The 19,819-nt window shown below is 34.5% G+C and overlaps 1 protein-coding gene across 1 annotated transcript; it reads right to left on the bottom strand.

The window, feature by feature from the left end:
- Positions 1–18,545: 18,545 nt before the first annotated feature.
- On the bottom strand, positions 18,546–18,987 carry LOC150007532 (dynein light chain 1, cytoplasmic). The gene has a single exon (XM_090280568.1). The coding sequence runs from the start codon at positions 18,879–18,881 to the stop codon at positions 18,612–18,614; it is 270 nt and encodes an 89-aa protein (XP_090136694.1). The 5' UTR covers positions 18,882–18,987; the 3' UTR covers positions 18,546–18,611.
- Positions 18,988–19,819: the final 832 nt, after the last annotated feature.

Raw genomic sequence — 19,819 nt, 5'->3', positions numbered from 1 at the left:
TTATATACCTTTATCACTTTAAATAGTCAAATATCATTTCATAATATATTTTCCTTAGTTGACAAAATTTTCAAAATTAAAAATGTAAAGACTTCCTTATAGCCTTGAGGTATTTCAAAGGGCCCTTGAGATATCTCAAGGATTTATTATATTCTCCTTACGAAAAAGAAAATTCTAGACCAACCAGGCTTAATACATTTTGAAATACTTGAAAACTGTTGTCAATTAAAAAATTTTACAAGAATCCCCAAGTCTACAAAGTTTTAATTATTTATAATTTTAATAATTATTTTAGAATGTTATATTGCAAAATTACATATATTACAAAGCATCTAAGTATGTAAGTCAGAAATAGTGCATGTAAATTAAAATATTAATAATAAATTTTTTAAAAGAAGGTAAAAAGAAGGAATTAAGAAAATGAAGGGAAAGGAAGGAGAAAAAATAATTAAAATGAACAATTGAGAAGAAGAAGAGAAGAAAAGAATAGAGGAAAGAGATACATGCCATATTCATGCATGGCATGGGAAGGAAGGACATTAGAGTAGGTAACTCAAGAAGGGAAATAGAAGTGGAAAAGAAATAAAAAGAAAAAAGTAAGCATATAATTCTTTGAAATATTGTAAATTTTAGACCTAGGAACTGTAGTCCCAGGAACAAGCCATGCCAAGCTTGCTATCTCTCAAGCTACTTCTGTAGCATCTGTGAAAGTTGTCAAGGTCACAGGATAATAAAACAGCCCACTTTTAAACACACTAAAGGAATAGAGTAATCATCGATTTTTTAAAAATCTTTTTCTAGCCTCAGAGCAGGAAGGGAGGGGCACTCTACACTCCCAGCTCCCTCCCAGGGAATAGCTGCCACTGTTTAACCCCTTAATGTTCCCCTGGTATTTTACAGAAGTGGCCTTGTCTCTGCTTTATACACAGAAAGTACTGGGTTTGTAACAACATCAAAAATGCTCTCATTCCAGCCAAGGCCCTGCAACTGGGTGTCTCCACAGTCTTACAGACTCAAAAACCAGCTTGTTGGTTTTTATGTGAATTAACCATTTTGCTCAAGTTTGCTCATTGCAGGTTGACAAGCCCCTACATCCACTCTGGTCAGGGGATCAAGTCTTACTGAAGACTAGGAAGACTCAAGGCCTTGAACAGCTGCTAGCTGAACAGTAGACTGGTCCCTATATTGTCTGTGTCACTCCCATGAAACGGAACTCCAGCCAACATGCATGGGAGGTGGTTCAACATCATCTTAAGGGGGACTTCTCCACCAATCTCAAAGGTTAAGTTGTTCAGTTGCAGCTCGAACTCCATTAGCAACTACAGAACGTTAAAAAATCGACTGAACAAAAGGTTTTTCAAACCCTGCAGGATAACTTGCATTGGTTCAATCCTAAGAACTGGTTTAATAGACTAAACCTAAGAATTTTGGCAATAGGAACTGTAGGATATATCCGAATCTTTGTTATACTCTGTGTACTAAGATGCCTATGTAAACTGTTTGCTCATGATAACATCCATGAAAAGCAAGTAGCAGAGTGGGATTATCATACCCCACTCTGTTAACAAAAAAAAGAGAGATGTGGGAGACTGGTCTGAATGGTATTGGAACCTGACCGCTGCTTTGAGCCGGGAACAGCATATGGGCCCATACGCCTTAAAGACAGCTGGTTAGCAAGCCCCAATTGCCACACTACCATTCCCACTCTCCAGAGAGTCTTAGGAAAATAGATAAGAAAGCAATGTGCTCTTCGGCACTGGTAAAGCCTGCTCTGCCTGCTCTGCTTTGTGTAACTCCAAATCTGTATCAACAGAATGTCTAACTCCAGGAGTGTGGTCTAAACTTTTGTGATGTACTCTGGCCCTGAAAGTCTGAACCACTTATTACTATATGTTGATTCATATTTCCCTTTGTCCATGCTAATGATAGTTAGGAGGAGGGCTGCCTCCTCAAGTCATGCATTTCTGCGCATAGATATCCTAACAAAAACTCAGACCTAAAAAATATTCAGCAGTGTCCTCCTCTGAGAGGCACTCTCCCTTCCTCCCCAAGGCAATTTGTCTCTGGGTCAATTTCTTCATCCACGGTCAGAGGACTGTGGAGTCAGGAAACCCAAGCACTTCTTCTGCATCCTGAAATTTTGGCGCTATATTAAAACTTTAATTTGTCTCAAGGTATTGTGTTGGCCAAAAAGTACATGTTTTGTTTCTTTTTTTCCATAGATGGCTCTAGTGCTTAGTTGTCTTTAACTTCACTTGAAACAATTTTGGTAGATTTTACTGTGACAGTTGTCATATCAGCATACATTAAAAAAAAATCTCATCAATACTGGTGAATTTTTGTAGCCATTTTAATATCAAAGATGGAAGAAAATACACAACAGCCATATCAAAATTACAACTAAAATATAGAATAACCAAAACTCAAAACCATCAGAAAAAGAGTTGAATGGAAGTCTGAGAACTACAGAATTAAAGAAACCACATTCATTAAGACTGGTAAGAGGGGCAAAGAAGTAGAATTGGCTGGTTGCAGATCCACATGTGCTGGATAAAAATTAAGGAGGGACCTCTTGGGAGGGAGGAGTCCCAGCCCTACAAAGGCCTCTCAGCCCAGGGTTTCAGTACCAGGAAGATAAGTCCCCATCACTTCTGACTACAAATACCAGCAGGGACTGAGTCAGTAGAAGAAACTTCTGGAGTCCCAAGCAGTTCCCCTTAAAGAATCCATACATAGATTTACTCAACTCACTCCCTCTAAGCTCCAGCACCAGGGTAGCAGCTTGAAAGGCACCAATAGTATACAGGGAGGAACTGACATGGCTGGCATCAAGGCAGGAGCTGGGGACAGCTTTCTCCCAGAAAGGTGAGCAAAAACTATTGTCCCTTTTCTAAAGTCCTCCCCACACAGATCCTCATAGCGCCAGTATTTGGGTTCCATATCTCAGAGTTTATCAACCTGGCTAACACTGTTTTCTCTGCCCTGGAGATCCTCTAAGGCTCAGTTCCACCCAACTTACAGGCCTACCTAGTGATTTTTCCATATGAATGAGTGGTCTTGGCTCATGCTTCACAACTTCCTAAATTTATCAAACAAGCAACAGCCAGCCTTAGTAAGCCTCCAAACCCCCTACAGAGAGTGTTTTGATGGTTGCCATATGGGACGGCAGTGTAGGGGAATGGGTGAAGATGTGAAGGGATTAAGAAGTACAAACTGGTAGTTACAGAATAGCCATGGGGATGTAAAGTACAGTAAAGGAAAAGAAGTAGCCAAAGAACTTATATACATGACCCATGAACATGACCAATAATGTAGGGATTGCCCAAAGAGTGGTGCAAAGGGGGAAATATCAGTAGAACTGTAATATCATAATCAATAAAATATAATTAAAAAAGAAAATATGCAACATCTTCAGTATATTATGATTTATTATTTCAAGAAAGATAAAAACTCAACTGAAATGCAAAAAAAAAAAAAAAAAAAAAAAGACGTGCAGTGTATGGAAAAGGTACTGTGACTGATTCAATGTGTCAAAAGTGGTTTGTGAAGTTTCATGGTGATTTCTTACCACATGATATTCCAGGGTCAGGTAGACAAGTTGAAGTTGATAGAGATCAAATCAAGACATTAACTGAGAATAATCAATGTTATACCTTGCTGGAGATAGTCAACATATTCAAATTATCCAAATCAATAAAATTACAGATGAAAATGAAAATGTGTTCTTTATTTTACAAAAAAAAAAAAAAAAAAAAAAAACCTAAATGGACTTTTTAGCCAACCCAATCTTTTTAAATTTATTTGTTATTTCTTCTCTGACCCATTGGCTCATGGTAGAATGTTGTTTGATCTCCTCGTGTTTGTGTATTTATCTTTTTTTTTTTCTGTAATTGCTTTCTAGGTTTATACTTTTGAGGTCAAAAAAATTTTCCTTGACACAATTTCAGTCCTCTTAAATTCAAGACTTGTTTTTTGAATAACATATGATCTATCCTGGGGAATGTTCAACTTTCACTTGAGAAGAGAGTGTGTATTTTGTTGCTTTTGCGTGGAATGTTTAGATATATGTATAGATAGATAGATGATAGATAGATAGTTAGATGATAGATAATCTCCTCTAATGTGTCGTTTAAGGCCAATGTTTCCTAATTGATTTTGTGTCAGGATGCTCTACACATTAACGTAATGAGGCATTCAAGTTCCCCACTATTACTGTGTTTCTGTTTATTTCTCCTTTAGGTCTGTTAATATTTGCTTTATGCATTTTAGTGTTCCATCTTAGGTGCACTAATATTTATAAATATTATATCCTTTTTTTGGTTGCCCCTTTATCACTATGTAACTCTTATCTTTGTCTCTTATTACAGTTGTGTTTTGAAGTCTATTTGTCTAATATGAGTATAGCTGATCCAGCTTTCTTTTGGTTTCCATTTGGATAGAATATAGTTTTCCATCCTTTGAATTTCAGTCTTTGTATGTCCTTACAATTGAAGTGAGTCTCTTATAAGTAAATTATAATGGATCTTTTTTTAATTTCTTTTAAATTTATTTAGCCACTATGTCTTTTAATTAGATAATTTATTTTATTTACACTTCAGGATAGTGTTGATCAGTATGTACCTATTGCCATTTTGTTAACTATTTGTTTTCTGACTGGTTTGTATGTCTTCTCTTCATTCTCCTTCTCTTGCTCTCTTCCTTTGTACTTTAAGGATTTTCTTTACTGATACTCTTATATTCCATTTTGTTTATCTTTTCTGTATTTATTATAGATTTTTCCTTTGTAGTTACCATGATATAACACACATCTATAAATAGATATATAACAACATGTATCTTTAACAGTGTATTTTAAGTTGGTAACAGCTTAAATTGGATCCTATTTTAAACCTAAATTTTCTATTCTCCTCCCCCCCACCCCATATTTTAAGTGGTTGATAATATTACATTTATATACTTTTGTGTATTCCCTTAACTAATTATTGTAATCCTAGCTATTCTTACCACTTTTGTCTTGTAACCTTCAGACTAGGTTTATAAGTAATCAATACACTACCATTGCTATATATTCACCCTTCCTGTGGAATTTATTCCTTCATATGTTTTCTTGTTACTAATTAGTACCATTTATTTTCACGTTAAAGAACCCCCTTTAACCTTTCTTGTAAAGTCAGTTTAGTGGTGATGGACTCCTTTAGCTTTCCTCTGTCTGGGAAAACTATCATTCTTTTAATTCTGAATGATAGCTTTGCTGAGAAGAGTATTGCTGATTGGAAGTTTTCTTCTTTTAATACTTTGAATATATCATGTCACTGGTTTCTGGCCTGCAAAGTTTCTGCTGAAAATTTTGCTTATAGACTTATGGGAATTTCCTTATACATGTTGTGTTCTCTTGCTGCTTTTGATATTTGCTACTTGCCTTTAATTTTTACATTTTAATTATAATAGGTCTTGGTGTGGGTGATTAAATTGTTTATTTTTATACCACGTGTTAAGATTTTGTGTATTTAAGAATTACCATTTTGTGCAACACATTTATTACAAATAATTGCCAAGTTTGTTTCATGTTTGCTAGTCATATCATTTATGAAATAGTTGTTTTGTTTTTTGGGATTTTCTTTCTAAATTTTGCTTTGTGTATTTTATTAATGCCTTGTGAATTATTTTAATCACCTAATTCTTTCTTGATAACTTCATATTTTCTTTATTTAAAATTTTTGTTTTCATCAGAATTTTTAATATATTGTTATTTTCAAATTTATGTTGTCTAGCTTGACTAGTGTTCTAAATAGCAGTCTTTACAAAGAACCACAAATGTTACTGATATTCTTTCATTTTAACCTATTCAGTCTTTAGATCTTCAGAGTTCATTGAAACTGTATTTTCCAAAGAAGAGATTTTGTGAAATTTTATTGTTTTCTGTGAAGCAAATCTCTTCTGTTTAATCTATCTTAAGTTTCTCTTCAACATAAATACTGCAACTAAATTTTACTTTATCAGCCTGATATTTCTTCCTTAGAGACAGTTTCACTGTTAACAAAGTTTCCCTGCCCTCTCTTATCCTGAATGTATCCATTGTCCTCTATTGACTTTCTTTTTTGTTTATATTAACCAGTTTTGTTTACTTGCATCAAAAAACCTTAACTAATAGAGGTCTTTCTTCTTACACATATTGTTGTTAAGATACTCCTATCAAACCTTAAATACAACTTTATTTTTTCATTAAATTAATTGGGTGACACTAGTTAATAAAATTATATATGTTTCAAGTGTACAATTATATAATACATAATCTGTATATTTTATTGTGTGCATACCACCAAAAGTTAAATCTTTTGTCACCATATATTTGATCCCCTTTACCCTTTACTACCACCTACTCCCTTCCCTCTGGTAACCACCATACTGTTGTCTGTGTCTGTAAGTTCCTGTTCATTTATTTTTCTTGTTTTTTCATTTGTTGCTTTCAGTTATATATCCCACATATGAGTGAAATCATGTGGTTCTTAACCTTTTCGGTATGACTTATTTAAGCATGATATTCTCAAGATCCATCCTGTTGTTACAAATGGCAGTATTTCATCTTCTTATAGCTGAGTAGTATTCCATTGCATATGAGGTATGTCTAGAAAAAGTCCAGTCATGGTTAATATAATGAGAACAGTTTTCACAACATTGATGTAAACTGTCAGCCAAGGAGAGTGGACTGGAATGTGCATGCATGAATAATGACAATTTTACAGTACTAGTCAGTGGGTGTGGTAGATGCCATTGGGTAAGTGTATGCACTGTGTGGCTGTTGCATTCAAAATGACTGAGTGAGCAGAGAAATGAATCTGCATCAAATGTTGCATTGTTTGAACAGTCCTCTGCAGAAATTATTCAGATAATTCAGAAGGCTGTAGCTATGGGCAATGGCTTCATCACAACAATGCACCTACTAGAGTATCATGTCTTGTGCAGAGCTTTTTACCAAAACATCGAATCATCCAAGTGACTCAGCCACCCTACAGTCCAGATTTAGTGCCCTAGAACTTCTGGCTTTTCCCAAAACTAAAAATCACCATAGAAAAGGAAGATATTTCAGACAATGGGTGAGATTAGGAAAATACGACAGGGCAGCTGATGGCTATTCCATAAAAGGATTTTTCAGAGTGTTTTGATGAGTGGAAGAGACACTGGGAGAGTTGTGTGAGGTCTCAAGGTGTCTACTTTGAAGGGGACTGATATGTCATTGTCCAATGTTTCTTGGATCTTATATCATCTTCAATGAATGTCTATTTTTCATAGTACATGGATGGATACTTTCTGGACAGGCCTCAATACGTATCATGTCTTCTTTACCCAATTACCTATTGAGGGACACTTTTGTCATTTTCATGTCTTGGCCACTGTGAATAATGCTGCAAATAAATATTTTCAAAAATTTAGGGTAGATACTCAGAAGAGGGTTTGGTGGGTCATATGATAACTCAGTTCTCAATTTTTTGAGGAATCTCCATACCATATTCTACAGTGGCTGTACCAGTTTACATTCCCACCAGCAGTGAAAGGGGTTCCTTTCCTTCCACAACTTTTCAGCACTTGATATTACTTGTCTTATTGGTAATAGAATGGCCATTGTAGCAGGTGAAAGGTGCTATCTCATTGTTTTTGTTATTTGCATTTCCCTAATAGCTAGTGAAACCGAACATCTTTTCATATTTATTGACCATTTGTATGCCTTCTGGAGAGAAGTGTCTGTTTAGGTCATCTGTCCATTTTTTAATTGGATTGTTTGTTTCTGAGTTGTATAAGTTTTTGTATATTTTTGATATTAACCCCTTCTCAGAGCTGTTGTTTGCAAATATCTTCTCCCAATTGGTTGGCTTTTTGTTTTGCTAGCATTTTTGTTTGTTTGGTTGGTTTTGTTTGTTCTGTTTTCTGTGTAGAGGCTTTTTAGTTTGATGCAGCACTATTTGTTTATTTTTGCTTTTACTTCCCTTGCCTTTAGGGCCAAATTCACAAAATCCTCTCTAAGACCTAGGTCCATAGTTTGCTACATATGTTTTGTTTTCTTCTATGTAATTTATTGTTTCTGGTGTTATACTTATGTCTTTGGTCCATATTCAGTTTTTTTTTTTTTGTTTTTGTTTTTTGTTTTTGTATACGGGGACAAACAGTAGTCTAGTTTCATTCATTTGTATGTGGCTTTCCAATTTTTTCCTTAAGCGAGAAGTTTAACTGGCATTTCCGAACTGTGAAAACATACCCTATGTATACTTCCTTAACTTACATATGTTAATGAGAGTTACTAACTGGAAGGGGAGCTTGCTAGTTTTTTTCTAGAAATGTCCGTGAGAGTCCATTAGATTAATGATCTGGATTTAAATGTGCTAACTGCATCTTTACATTATCATTTTAGAAATGTAAGACTGTGGCTTCAATCACTTCTTCAAGGAGACTCAGAAAAGGGAAATACCATCGGACCTAGCATTAAAATTCTCCCTTTCACGCCTCAAAACTCTTTCCTTCTAACTCTCACAGTCCTGGGTGGTACACAAATGGAAAGGAGAATCATTTCTGAGCATGAAGCCATGCAGACACATTCATGTCCCCCACCTACAACTCACTTCTCACAGTAAGTTTCTGCCAAGTGATCAACTGGTGAATGTCCTTTATAAAAGCAGGAGAATCAGCAACTTGGGAGAGAGCCACATTGTTTTGAAAATAGGACCAGAAAGGGCACAGTATAGTTGATGAGAAAACATCGTGGGATCAGAAGACTATACTTCCCTACCCCAATTCAGTTTTGTAATTTATAGGTTTTTCCTGAAATTCAAATGGGAAAGTAAGACAAATTATTCTGCATGGACTCACAGAGAGAGTTATGTTCTGGTGAATAAAAGCACAGAAACATTGTATAGAACACAAACCAAGGTCTGAAGGAAGACACAAAGAAAAGGCCTCAATAAGTGTTGCCCTACATACAGACTATGTCATCCAAGAAATTAACATCTATAAATCTATGAGAGAGCCAGTATTTGTTCAGCTGCCTCACAGCTGAAGCTAATGTCTAGATTTATTTCTCATTTTGGAAGGAATTAGTATAGGAGACTGCATTATATTTGATTTTGAGGTATTTGTGAACAGAAAATTTATTCACATTCAATTTTAGTATATTAATTAACAAAATGCACTCAAGCCTTTCAAGGTAAAAATAGCAATTCTCAGGGAAACAGTTTTAACATCCTGAGGTAAAATTTAATCACAAATAGTTAAGATTCAAATCAAATATGCTAATATGTATTTGTTTTTTTTTCTCTCTTGTCTGTTACAACATGTATATTGAATTATGACCCAGACCTCAAACTCATATTTTAGGGAAAATAATAACATTAGCTTTCTTTCTTAAGGAGCAGCTTTTATATACTGCTAGAAGTTTGTTTTTCCAAATAATTCCTTTCAAATATTTAAACTGTGTACACTTATAAACTACTTCTAGCTTTAGGTGAGAAGTATTCTGATTGTTGTATGAATGCAAAACTACATAGCAGTATCCTGGAAAACTTTCCCAAGGCTTCTCTATTTGCTAGACAATGAAAGCAAACCCTTAATGTTTATTGAGCAGGATTTATGAAGCTGTCAGTGAGCTGACACATGGCAATAAAATGTATTGTGGCTGGAGTTTAGATGATCTACAGTTGAATGAATTACACTAATTCTGGTGTTTGCATATTCATGCTATGGAAATAGTTCTTGTAACAGATTTCTTCATTGTCTGCAGGTGCCACAGTGTGGTGAGAAGTAGAGATAATTGCACTCTAGGACATGTGGGAATTCACACCTTCACAGAGTTGGCTTGTTTTCTGGAAGAGTATTCGTGATTTGTGTAAGGAAGCCAAAGCACCCATAATTAAATTATCACAACCACAAACACTTAACGTTTGAAAAGACATTCAAAATAGAGAGAGGGATTTCTAACTCTTATGTTAATCTCAAACTATCTTCATTTACGTTCCAATTAACATGTACACTTACATTCCAAGTTTAATGTTACTCAACAAAATAAAATTGTTGGTTATATCACTACATGAATAGCTGCTATATCTCCTAGCTAAATGAGAGTACCTCGTTCTATAAGCTTAATTAGAAGAAATGTTTTCCCTTATGAGGGATATTAAAAGCGAAGGGTTTTATTTACTTTAGCAGAAGGTACATTAGTGAATCTGTGAAAGAAGAAGAAATTGATCATTAAAAAATGCACACATTATCTTCTTATTTTCTTATTGTGACCCAGTATACAAAACTGCATTGCATGGTTCAGCTAGAAAAAATGTCTTAATTCTCTGGATTTTTTGCATTGGTTAATAATTAGGAAATTAGCAATGTTTCTGTTGTTTTTAGATTTAAATTTTATTCAGAATAATACCATATGCAAATAGATCTATTTTCACCAAGACCCGTTTTATTTATTTGTTACAGTTCTTTCTTGGCTTACAGAGCTTAATCTTTGGAACATATTGATTTTTATGCTTCTATTCAGTAATAGCAAATATTTTGATGACTCTGTAGGTATATCAACATGTTAGGTATCAGAAAACGAATGCACAAGATTTATATATTATTATAGAATAATTGTAATAAAATGTATAAAAATTGTATGTAGGTATTTATAGACAGAAAAAGCATGAAATTTGGGCAATTAAATCATATTTTCAGGAAAAGGTGACACTAGACTGAATTTTGAAGGGAAAAGAGCATTAATTTATATGTAAATGAGGAAATGTTATGTTTATTAGAGTGGCAGAGTTTTTAAAATAAGGTTGTATATTATGGAAAACTGTAAGTTGTTGATATGGTGCTGGTAAAGTTTGTAGCTAGGGTTAAAGCAGGGAATAATATGGGAGAATGACCTGAATAAATATTAGGCCATAAATCTCATGCTAATGAATTTGAAAGGGATGCAAACAGTGACTTTGTAGAATTTCTAAAAGAGAAATCTGCAAATCTCTCAAGTCTACAAATCTCTCTGACAGCTATGTAAATAATGAAAAAGGTTAAAAAGAGGTAGTTACATCAGTGTTAAAATCAGGTATATATATTTTAAAAAGAAACCAAAATATTTAACATAGTAAATATTTGGATTGCAGCATTAAAGTAAAAATATGTAACACTACTGTTTTAATTTTTGATGACTGCATTTAATAGACTGTGGTGCAATAAATTAATTAATATAACTGATATACTTATTGGTGTAACATATTAATATAATTAATAAATATCACTAATAACTGTTCTAGTTTTCCCTAGGTATACTCATCTGTGAAGTAGATATGCAATGTACCTAAACTTTTATTAAAACACCTTATTTCCAAAGAAATATAATGCATAAATTATGTGAATAAGAAGTACCATTTGTAACACTTTATCATAAAATAGAATTTCCTAGTACAAGCATAAAAGTCAGTTTTTCTACCGCAGCCATAAATTGCAGTTTTCAGTTTGAAATTTCAATTTTATATAAGAATTTTTCAGATGAAGAAATTAATACAAACTACATTGTAGAACATGGAAAATAAATATAATTTTATAATAATGAAAATCACCTTAAGTGATATCTTTTCTTCTGAGGTTTCATATTTTGTCAAGATTGTGGGTTCTGGAAGGAGACCTTTTTAGATACCTACTGCTTACTGTGCAATGTTGCTTATTTAAATAAAGTGATATGGAATCTCAAGATAATCATAAATAATATAAATATAAACGAATATATTAAAATATAAATATGTGATATAAATAAATTATAATGTGTTATGATATACTTATCGACATTAACATGTTAAATATATTTAAATGCATAAATTTCAAATTGAAATTATAATTTTTTTATTCCAAAATGTCATTTCTCCATTTTGGGGCTGTCCATTTAATTGCTAAATATTTCATCGACTTTATAAGACTTCAAGAAACTTGAGGCAATAAATTGAATGTATATTTTTTAGAACAATATTCTTTTATAGTTCTAAACAGGCATACCAACAAACTATTAAAGATACATGAATAAGTCATTAAGCATTATTGGGGAATGTAGAAGTTTATTTCATTTCATATTTATTGTTTGAAACATTTATTTTTTGAATTCTCCACTTATTTATTAAGTGGCATTATTATGTGCCAGCAATTGTTCTTGGCATTTGGTATATACATCAGTGAAAAAAACTAACAGAAATGTCTGCTCTTTTTGAGAGCTAGATCTAAAATTGTATAAATCTCTTACTTTTGAAGAAGAAACTTTGTGTCAATCTACTGACTATAATTTAAAGAGCATCTTAGATATTTATTGTTCAATTGGCTCTTACAAGACTTTTTCTTTAAAGCCCAATGGTTTCCAAAAAGGACATAATGTCATTACAATATCAATTTTCTTTTTTTTTAACTACGAAGCCATGTATCTCCTTTGGCCATTTTCTAATTTAATATAGGCATTTTAATTTTATCACATTATTTTTGTAATTAACTTTTATTGAGTTTCATTTCATCATGTTACTTAAGGTTGTTTAATTGAAATATTTGTTTGACTCACTAAAACAAATTAGAGCTAGGCAAGTAAAATGTTCATTTTATTTTGCAACAGATATACCACTGTTAGTGACTCAGTTATGGGTTGATTGATCTGTTATTAGGGCCAGTACTACATAGAATGTATTATATTATTTATGTATAAGACCCAAGTAAATATAAAGCATATTTATTGTTTATAACTTTTTATTTGAAAATATATTTATTGTTTATAACTTTTTATTTGAAAATATTTCTTATCTCCAAGATGAAGTTTATTTGGATTTACTATTTTATGTTCAATTATTCTACCTTTCCTCCAAAATCATTCATTATATTTGTGTTAGTTTTATGTTTGATAAATAATGGCTAAACATTTACTTGAAATAGACCACTTAAAATGTTAATGATTAACTATTTTCAATAATTTTACAAATTCTAATTGTACCCAAATTACTTCATCTTCTCCATTTTCTATCTAGTTTGTTTCAAAAATTAATTAGTTCCAGCAGTATTTTAAACTGTGTGTGCAAATACATGTATACAAGTGAGTGATATGTGTTTAATGTTAGTTTTTAATGAAGAATTTTTCTATTAAGTTGTAAAAGTACTGTGAATTTAGAAGATCCCCAATATATTTTTCCAATTTGTCAACTTAAATGGTCAAATGTATTTCCCACAGTTCTTGGAAGATTCAATAATAGCTTTTTCTTTAAAATAGTATTCTTACTTGACTTTTGGAACACCACATATACCTGGTTTTTTTTTAAGTGACACTAATGGCATGCCCTGACAGGAAATCCAATAGCTTTCTGTGAAAAAGATCACAGGATTATAGAAAGGTGTAACTGTGAAGCTCTGAGTAACTCCTCTTCTTGTTATGAGTTACATCCTTAGGCACCAAATGAGAGTGTTTCTTCTCTAATGTTATAAAATCCAGAGTTCCTGGTTCCTCAGCTCCTCCAGCCTGGGAAGTTCTTCATCCCCTGCAGACTGTGCCCTGTCAGTTTAAATATATTGATACATGCACCATCATAAGAAATTGAAGCATCGCTAGTGAGATTCTGTATCCACTGTCTTACATTCTTATTTTGTATTTCCTCTGCATTCAGTGTATATATATATATATATATATATATATATATCGGTCGGCAGCCGTCCGTCTTGAGAGACGATGGTGTAGCTTCTTAAGAGTCTATCTGCACCGCCGAAAATGGCTGTGCAGTCCGACTCGGGAGTGACACGGTATCTGTCTCCTCCCGTGTTGAATCGACATCTTGCGATGACGCTGGAGTGTCCTCTCCAGTGAAGCTGAAGCTACAGAGCCTGGGCAGGGTGATATGGAGGGTCTGCTGTTGCCCATGCAGCAGACCCCCCCTCTCTTCGCAGCTGAAGGATCCAAGGGAAAGACGGAGTCAATACAGCTTGGCTTCAGGTGCGCCGCAGGAGTTGCCGGTGTTGACTACAACGTCAAACCGCCTTAGGGACTCCGGCTCCGGATTTTCTGTCGGGGTTTACTCCCTTAGCCTTTCCCCTGAAGAGGTATGCCGCAAGGCAGCGGAGGTTTTTTGGAATCAGAGTTTTCCTTCTCTGTATATATATATATATATATATATATTTTTTTTTTTATTCTCACTTCCTAAACCCTAAATATCCACAAATAGTTCTACCCAATTAACATACACATCTTAAATCTAAACTTTGTCACCAATATCATGACCACTCTTGCACAAGCTATTATCAATGCATTCTGGTTTACTCTAATGCTTTAATAAATGATTGCACTGTTTCCACTTTTAGACTCCTACGGTAAATGTTCCATACAGCAGCCAAGATAACTCTTGAAAAATGTATATATCATTACATTCCCTTGTAAAAAATCCTCCAAACATCTGAGTACTTTCATTACATTGAAAATATAATCCAATTATTCTGATATGCAAGCTGCACAAAAACTAATGCCTGGAGAATTTCTTTTTGACTCGCTGTCTTCTTATCACACTGAACTCCTTACTGATCTTATAACTCATACCAAACACTTTTACTAGAGGACTTTTCAGTTATTGTTTCAGTTTGGTAGAAAATGCTTCATCTGTACATCTAGATATCTAACACATTGTATACAACATTTCTTTATTCCAAAGACATTTCTTTAGTTACACATTTCCTAATTTTACTGTCTAAAATGGCACATTCCTATGACTATCTATCCCTGTATTCTGCTTTATTTTTCTCCATAGTGCAATTCACTAACTAACATTACATATTAATCTTTTCACCACCTGTTACTGCTGACACAAACTAAGGCTGCACATAGTATATATTGTCAACTAAAGGCTGTCACTGCCAATTCAATGCCAACTGAAGAATTTGGGATGCTGCGAAATGGGGGACTTTATTCAATCAAAATAGCCTTATTGTAAAATAGCTTGGCTGAGGAAGACCTCAGCTGTGAGACAGCTCAGTTGTGAAATAGCATGGCTGTGGACCAACTCAGGTGAGTCGTCCTGGGAAAGGAAGCCCAGGAGAGGGAGCTCTGAGGTTACAGCTCTGGTGTCACAGCTCAGCTCCAGTGACACAGCTCCATTTGGCAAGACAGCTCCACTCATCTCTGGGGTCACATCTCCTGATCTGGTGTTACAGCTCCACCAGGAAAAACACAATATTCAATGAAAACTAAAAGTGTACTTGATAGAGACAGAGGAGTGGTTCACTTATATAGGGAGAAGTTCCCAACCATGTTCCCTGATTGGTCCGTTTCCATGCAAACGAAGACTACAGAATCTCCTAGTTTGGTGCAAAGAGCACCGTTCTGTTTGTTTGAGTAGAGCCACTTTGATCAGTTGGTGAAGATGCAAATAAGAAAATAGCTTCACAGATCCAATTGTATGCCAGATTTCTCAGTCCTCCTTGTCAAATTTCAAACCTAGGTGCTCTCTCATATGGATAGACTTAAACCTGCAGGAGCACATGCAAGAGGCTTGGAAGCCCAGTTTGTGGCTTTTCGCTGAAGTGCAGTGTACATGCGAGGCCTCTGTAAACAATGGCTGCTAGACTAGGGTTATGAATTTGGGCTCAATTAAGCACAAGAAATCCTTCTTGGAAGATATATTCTCAGGGTCAACAATATCCAATAAAAATTATTTAATGCATGAAGATGATATTTTTGTAATTATAGAGTAAATTATGGGACTATTCTTTACTGTTGCTCTAGTATTTGCAATAACCTTCTGGCTTTTCTGATTTCTCTAATGTGTCATAACAAGTCACATTTATTACATGGTAACATCAAAGGTAATAAAAATAAAACTATATCATTAATAAGTCTATTTATAGAAAACATTTTTACAACCTCATTAAAAATGAACAAATATTCTAAACAGACACCTCACCAAAAATAATATATGGTTGGGAAGTAAACATGTGAAAAGATGTTCAACAGCATATGCCATTAGAAAAATGCAAATAGATGTCACTACATTTCTATTAGAAAAACAAAAATCCACAACACTGACAACACCAAGTATTGATGAGGTTGAGGCAACAGAAAATCTCTTTAATTGCTGGTATAAATGCAAAATAGTACAGCTACTCAGGAAAAGTTTGGCAGTTTCTTACAAAACTAAACATAATCTTACCATATGATCCAGAAATTACATTCTTTGGTTTTTACTCAAATGAGTTGAAATTTATGTTTACATAAAAATTTACATATGACTGTTCATAGCAGCTTTACTCATAATTTCCAAAACATGAAGCAACAAAAATGTCCTTTGGTAGGTAAATGGATGCATTAACCCACTGTAATATTATTCAGTGTTAAGAAACGAGCTATCAAGCCATGAAAAGAGATAGAGGAATGTTAAGTGCATATTACTAAGTGAAAGAAGCCAGTCAGAGAAGGCTGCATACTGTATGATTCCAACTATATGGTATTCTGGAGATGACAAAACTACAGAGATAGTAAAAAGATTAGGATTGTCATGATTTGGGGATAGGGGGGTACAAGTAAGCAGAACACAGAGGGGTTTTAGAGAAGTGAAATGATTCTATCTTATTCTATAATAGTGGGCACATGTTGTTATACATTTGTAAAAATCGAAAGAAGGCACAGCACCAAGAATGAATCCTAAGTAATCTATGGATTTTGGGTAATAATGATGTGTTAATATATGCCAAGTGATCTTTTAAAATGTAACCCTCTTGTGGGGATATTGGTAGTGGAGGAATTACGTATTTGGTGGATGGAGGTATGTGAGAACTCTTTATTTTCCACCCAATTTTGCTGCAAACTGAAAACTTCTCTAAAATATAAAGTCTACTTAAAAAACACCTTGAAATTGACAAGGCATGGTAGTGAAATATCCTAGTAACTATTTTTGTAAATATGGTAATGCTGAAGAGATGATGCATTTTTGAACAAGCACATTATTTAAGCAAGGGCTAGTTATTTAAATCTTTCACCTGTGTCTTGTAATAACATAATGAATTACTGGAGCAAGTTAGTAGGTCTTGGCTAAATCTCTCTTTGGATTCAGAAGGCTAAGTAGTAGAAACTTTTAGACGTTTTGAAAGAATGTAAATTTTGTGCAAAACCACATGGGAGCAAAATTGTGAGAAAAGTGGAAATTTTAAAAATTCTATGAAATAGGTTCCCCATACTGGCCCCTTAATAAGTAAATGAGTGCAGAAGAGGGGATTATAAAGAATTACTATGTTTTATCCAGAAAAGCTGTTGGGAACATATGGCAAGTAAGGTACAAACAATGGTGCCGTGTGGTCCAGATGACAATGTATAATACAGAGTTGAGAGATTTTCTTCCAGTTTTGTTTTAGAAGAGAGCATGGATCAGTTAGTTGAAGTGTGGACTACAAAATGAGTGAAATTTGGCACATCTAAAATTTTGCATCTGTGAACTCTGAGACAAATCCCTCTTAGTAGGCAACAGCTCTCTAAGAGGACCAAGAATTAGTAAACTAGTGCTGAAGAGATCATGGAGCTTGAGAAAAAAACTTCAAGGTCTCAATAAAAATATTTACCAAGAATATTCCTGGGAAAATATAGCAGAGAAACATGGAAGAAAGCTTTTTGTAAATATGGAGACAGTATCAGAGATATTGTTCATGGTCATAAAAAGAAAATGGAGAAACTGAGTATGCATGTGGAAGAAATAAACTAAAAAAGATTGGTTTTATTATTCACAATAGTAATGTGCACACAAATACTCACAGATCTAAAGAATTTCATGTTACTTAAGTATTTGTTGTACTTCAAGGAATTAAAAATTGAATCAAGATAATTTCCTATAGGAAAACTTTCCAGGAAGAGGAAATTTTTCTCCATTTAATCAGGTAATGAGAATGTATGTAGATATGGCTTTGTTTGTTTGCTTGTCCACTTGTCTAAATTTAGAAACATAACATTTAGATAACTCTTTCCTCAGCATGTTACCTATGCAATGTCAATAACTAAAAATAAAAGAATCAGAAAAAAAAGTAGATTGTTTTAACTCAAGGAGAAATATTTCATTACTATTTCAGAAATAATTTTTTTTTAATTTTATTTTTTGGTTTTTCTATTACAGTTGTCTCATTTTTCCCCCTTTGCTCCCCCCACCCAGCCCACTCTTTTTCCCACAATCATATCCCTCCCCGTTGTCCATGTCCATGAGTCATTTATACACGTTCCTTGACTAAACCCTTCCCTTCCTTATCTCCATTCTCTCCCTCCCCCTCCCCCCTATTGACTGTTATTCTGCTCTGTGTCTTATTTAGTTCATTTTTTTTTTCCAACAGATTTATTTGGGGGGTAAAGGAATGGATTTTGAGGAGGAAAAACATGGAGCAGAGGTATGGAATAGAAAATAAATACAAATGTAAGCTGCTCTGCTAATTGTTTTATAACCACAACAAATGAGTACAGAGAATGCCCTGTACAAAACAACACAATAAAGGTTCCAGATCAAGGTGTTCCTTTAAGCAAGGCTGAAGATTTCAGTCTCTGGTATTTGGATTTTAGGCCGCAATCCTTATTTTTGGATGGATCACTGGGTGTGTGGTATAGTCCACTTTTAACCAGATTTGAACAGAAGAATGGCCACTTGGCCCAGGTAGAAGTAGATGAAGTGTTTGGTTTCGTGTGTCACATAACTACCGAAGTTCCTCCCCACGATGCAGTGCCAGGTGGGGTTGTACTTCTTGTCAAACTCCTTCTTAATATGGGCCGCAATATCCTTCTCTATGTTGTACTTCTCCAACGCCTGAGTAGCGCATTCCACGGAGTCCTGTTGCATCTCCTCCGACATATCGGCATTTTTGATCACTGCCTTTCGGTCGCACATGGTTACAGTGGAGCAGGTGCTGGCCAACTGCAACTGTCTCCTGGGGGAGGGCCTAGCGAAGCTCACAACCAGCGGGAGAACCCGTCGCTACAGAAGCCGTGGCGCATCTTAGTTCATTTGTTTATGTTGTTCTTTAGTTCCCTGCATTAGGTGATATCATATGGTATTCTTCTTTCTTTGCTTGGCTTAGTTCTTAAGGTGTATTTGAAAAGGTACTAATTAATTCTACTGCATGGTTTTCCCCAACAGAAATCAGCAGATATATAATGGTTGAAAAAAATAAGAAAAGAAGAAACATAAGGAGAAGGAGAAGAAGAAGGAGGAAGAACATGAAAAAGAGGAGGAAATTTAGAAAGAGACTCCAAGATTGTGCTCAGCATTTTGCCTAGCAAAATGATAGATCAAACCCTGATAAATTTAAGTTGCTGTTTTTATTGTTTCCATTTTTAATACAGATAAGAAAGACAAATAAATAGAAAAATCAAATAAATGAACAAAGTTTTCAGTTAATAAGTGTCCAAGGCTGACTTGAACCTTGGAATGTTAAACATAATTTTACCATAGACAGGGAGCACTGGTGTGTCTTCCCAGTTGGCCAAGATGGCATAGGTGGAGGTTTTTACACTAAGTACAAGCTTGCCAAAAGCTAGAAAGATGAACAGACAGGGCCCAAACATGCTAAAGCTAGCAAGATAATCAGATAGAAAAAAAGAAGCCCTCCCCTCCCTAACCCTATAAGTGCCTGTGGGCTTGAGCAGAAAGCAGGGGTGGTTTTTGAGACAGGTGTTCTCTATTCTCCCAGGTGGCACACACCTGGATTTCCTATTGCACCAGTACCTGTCTCATGAATTTGGCTTTTATTGTGTCAGACAGCAAAACATGCATTTCAGGTATAATAAGAGCTAGAATTATAACCAGTAAATACTGTTGCATCCTAT

The sequence above is a fragment of the Furipterus horrens genome, unplaced genomic scaffold (genome assembly GCF_987537825.1).
Source record: "Furipterus horrens unplaced genomic scaffold, mFurHor1.1.pri manual_scaffold_6, whole genome shotgun sequence".
In the NCBI taxonomy this organism is placed as follows: domain Eukaryota; kingdom Metazoa; phylum Chordata; class Mammalia; order Chiroptera; family Furipteridae; genus Furipterus; species Furipterus horrens.
Note: the sequence above shows the minus strand (reverse complement) of the source record. Positions and strands in the feature narration are given on the sequence as shown.

Bases quoted from the DNA above. Each gene is read 5' to 3' on its own strand.
- LOC150007532 (XM_090280568.1), bottom strand. From the start codon at position 18,881: ATGTGCGACCGAAAGGCAGTGATCAAAAATGCCGATATGTCGGAGGAG.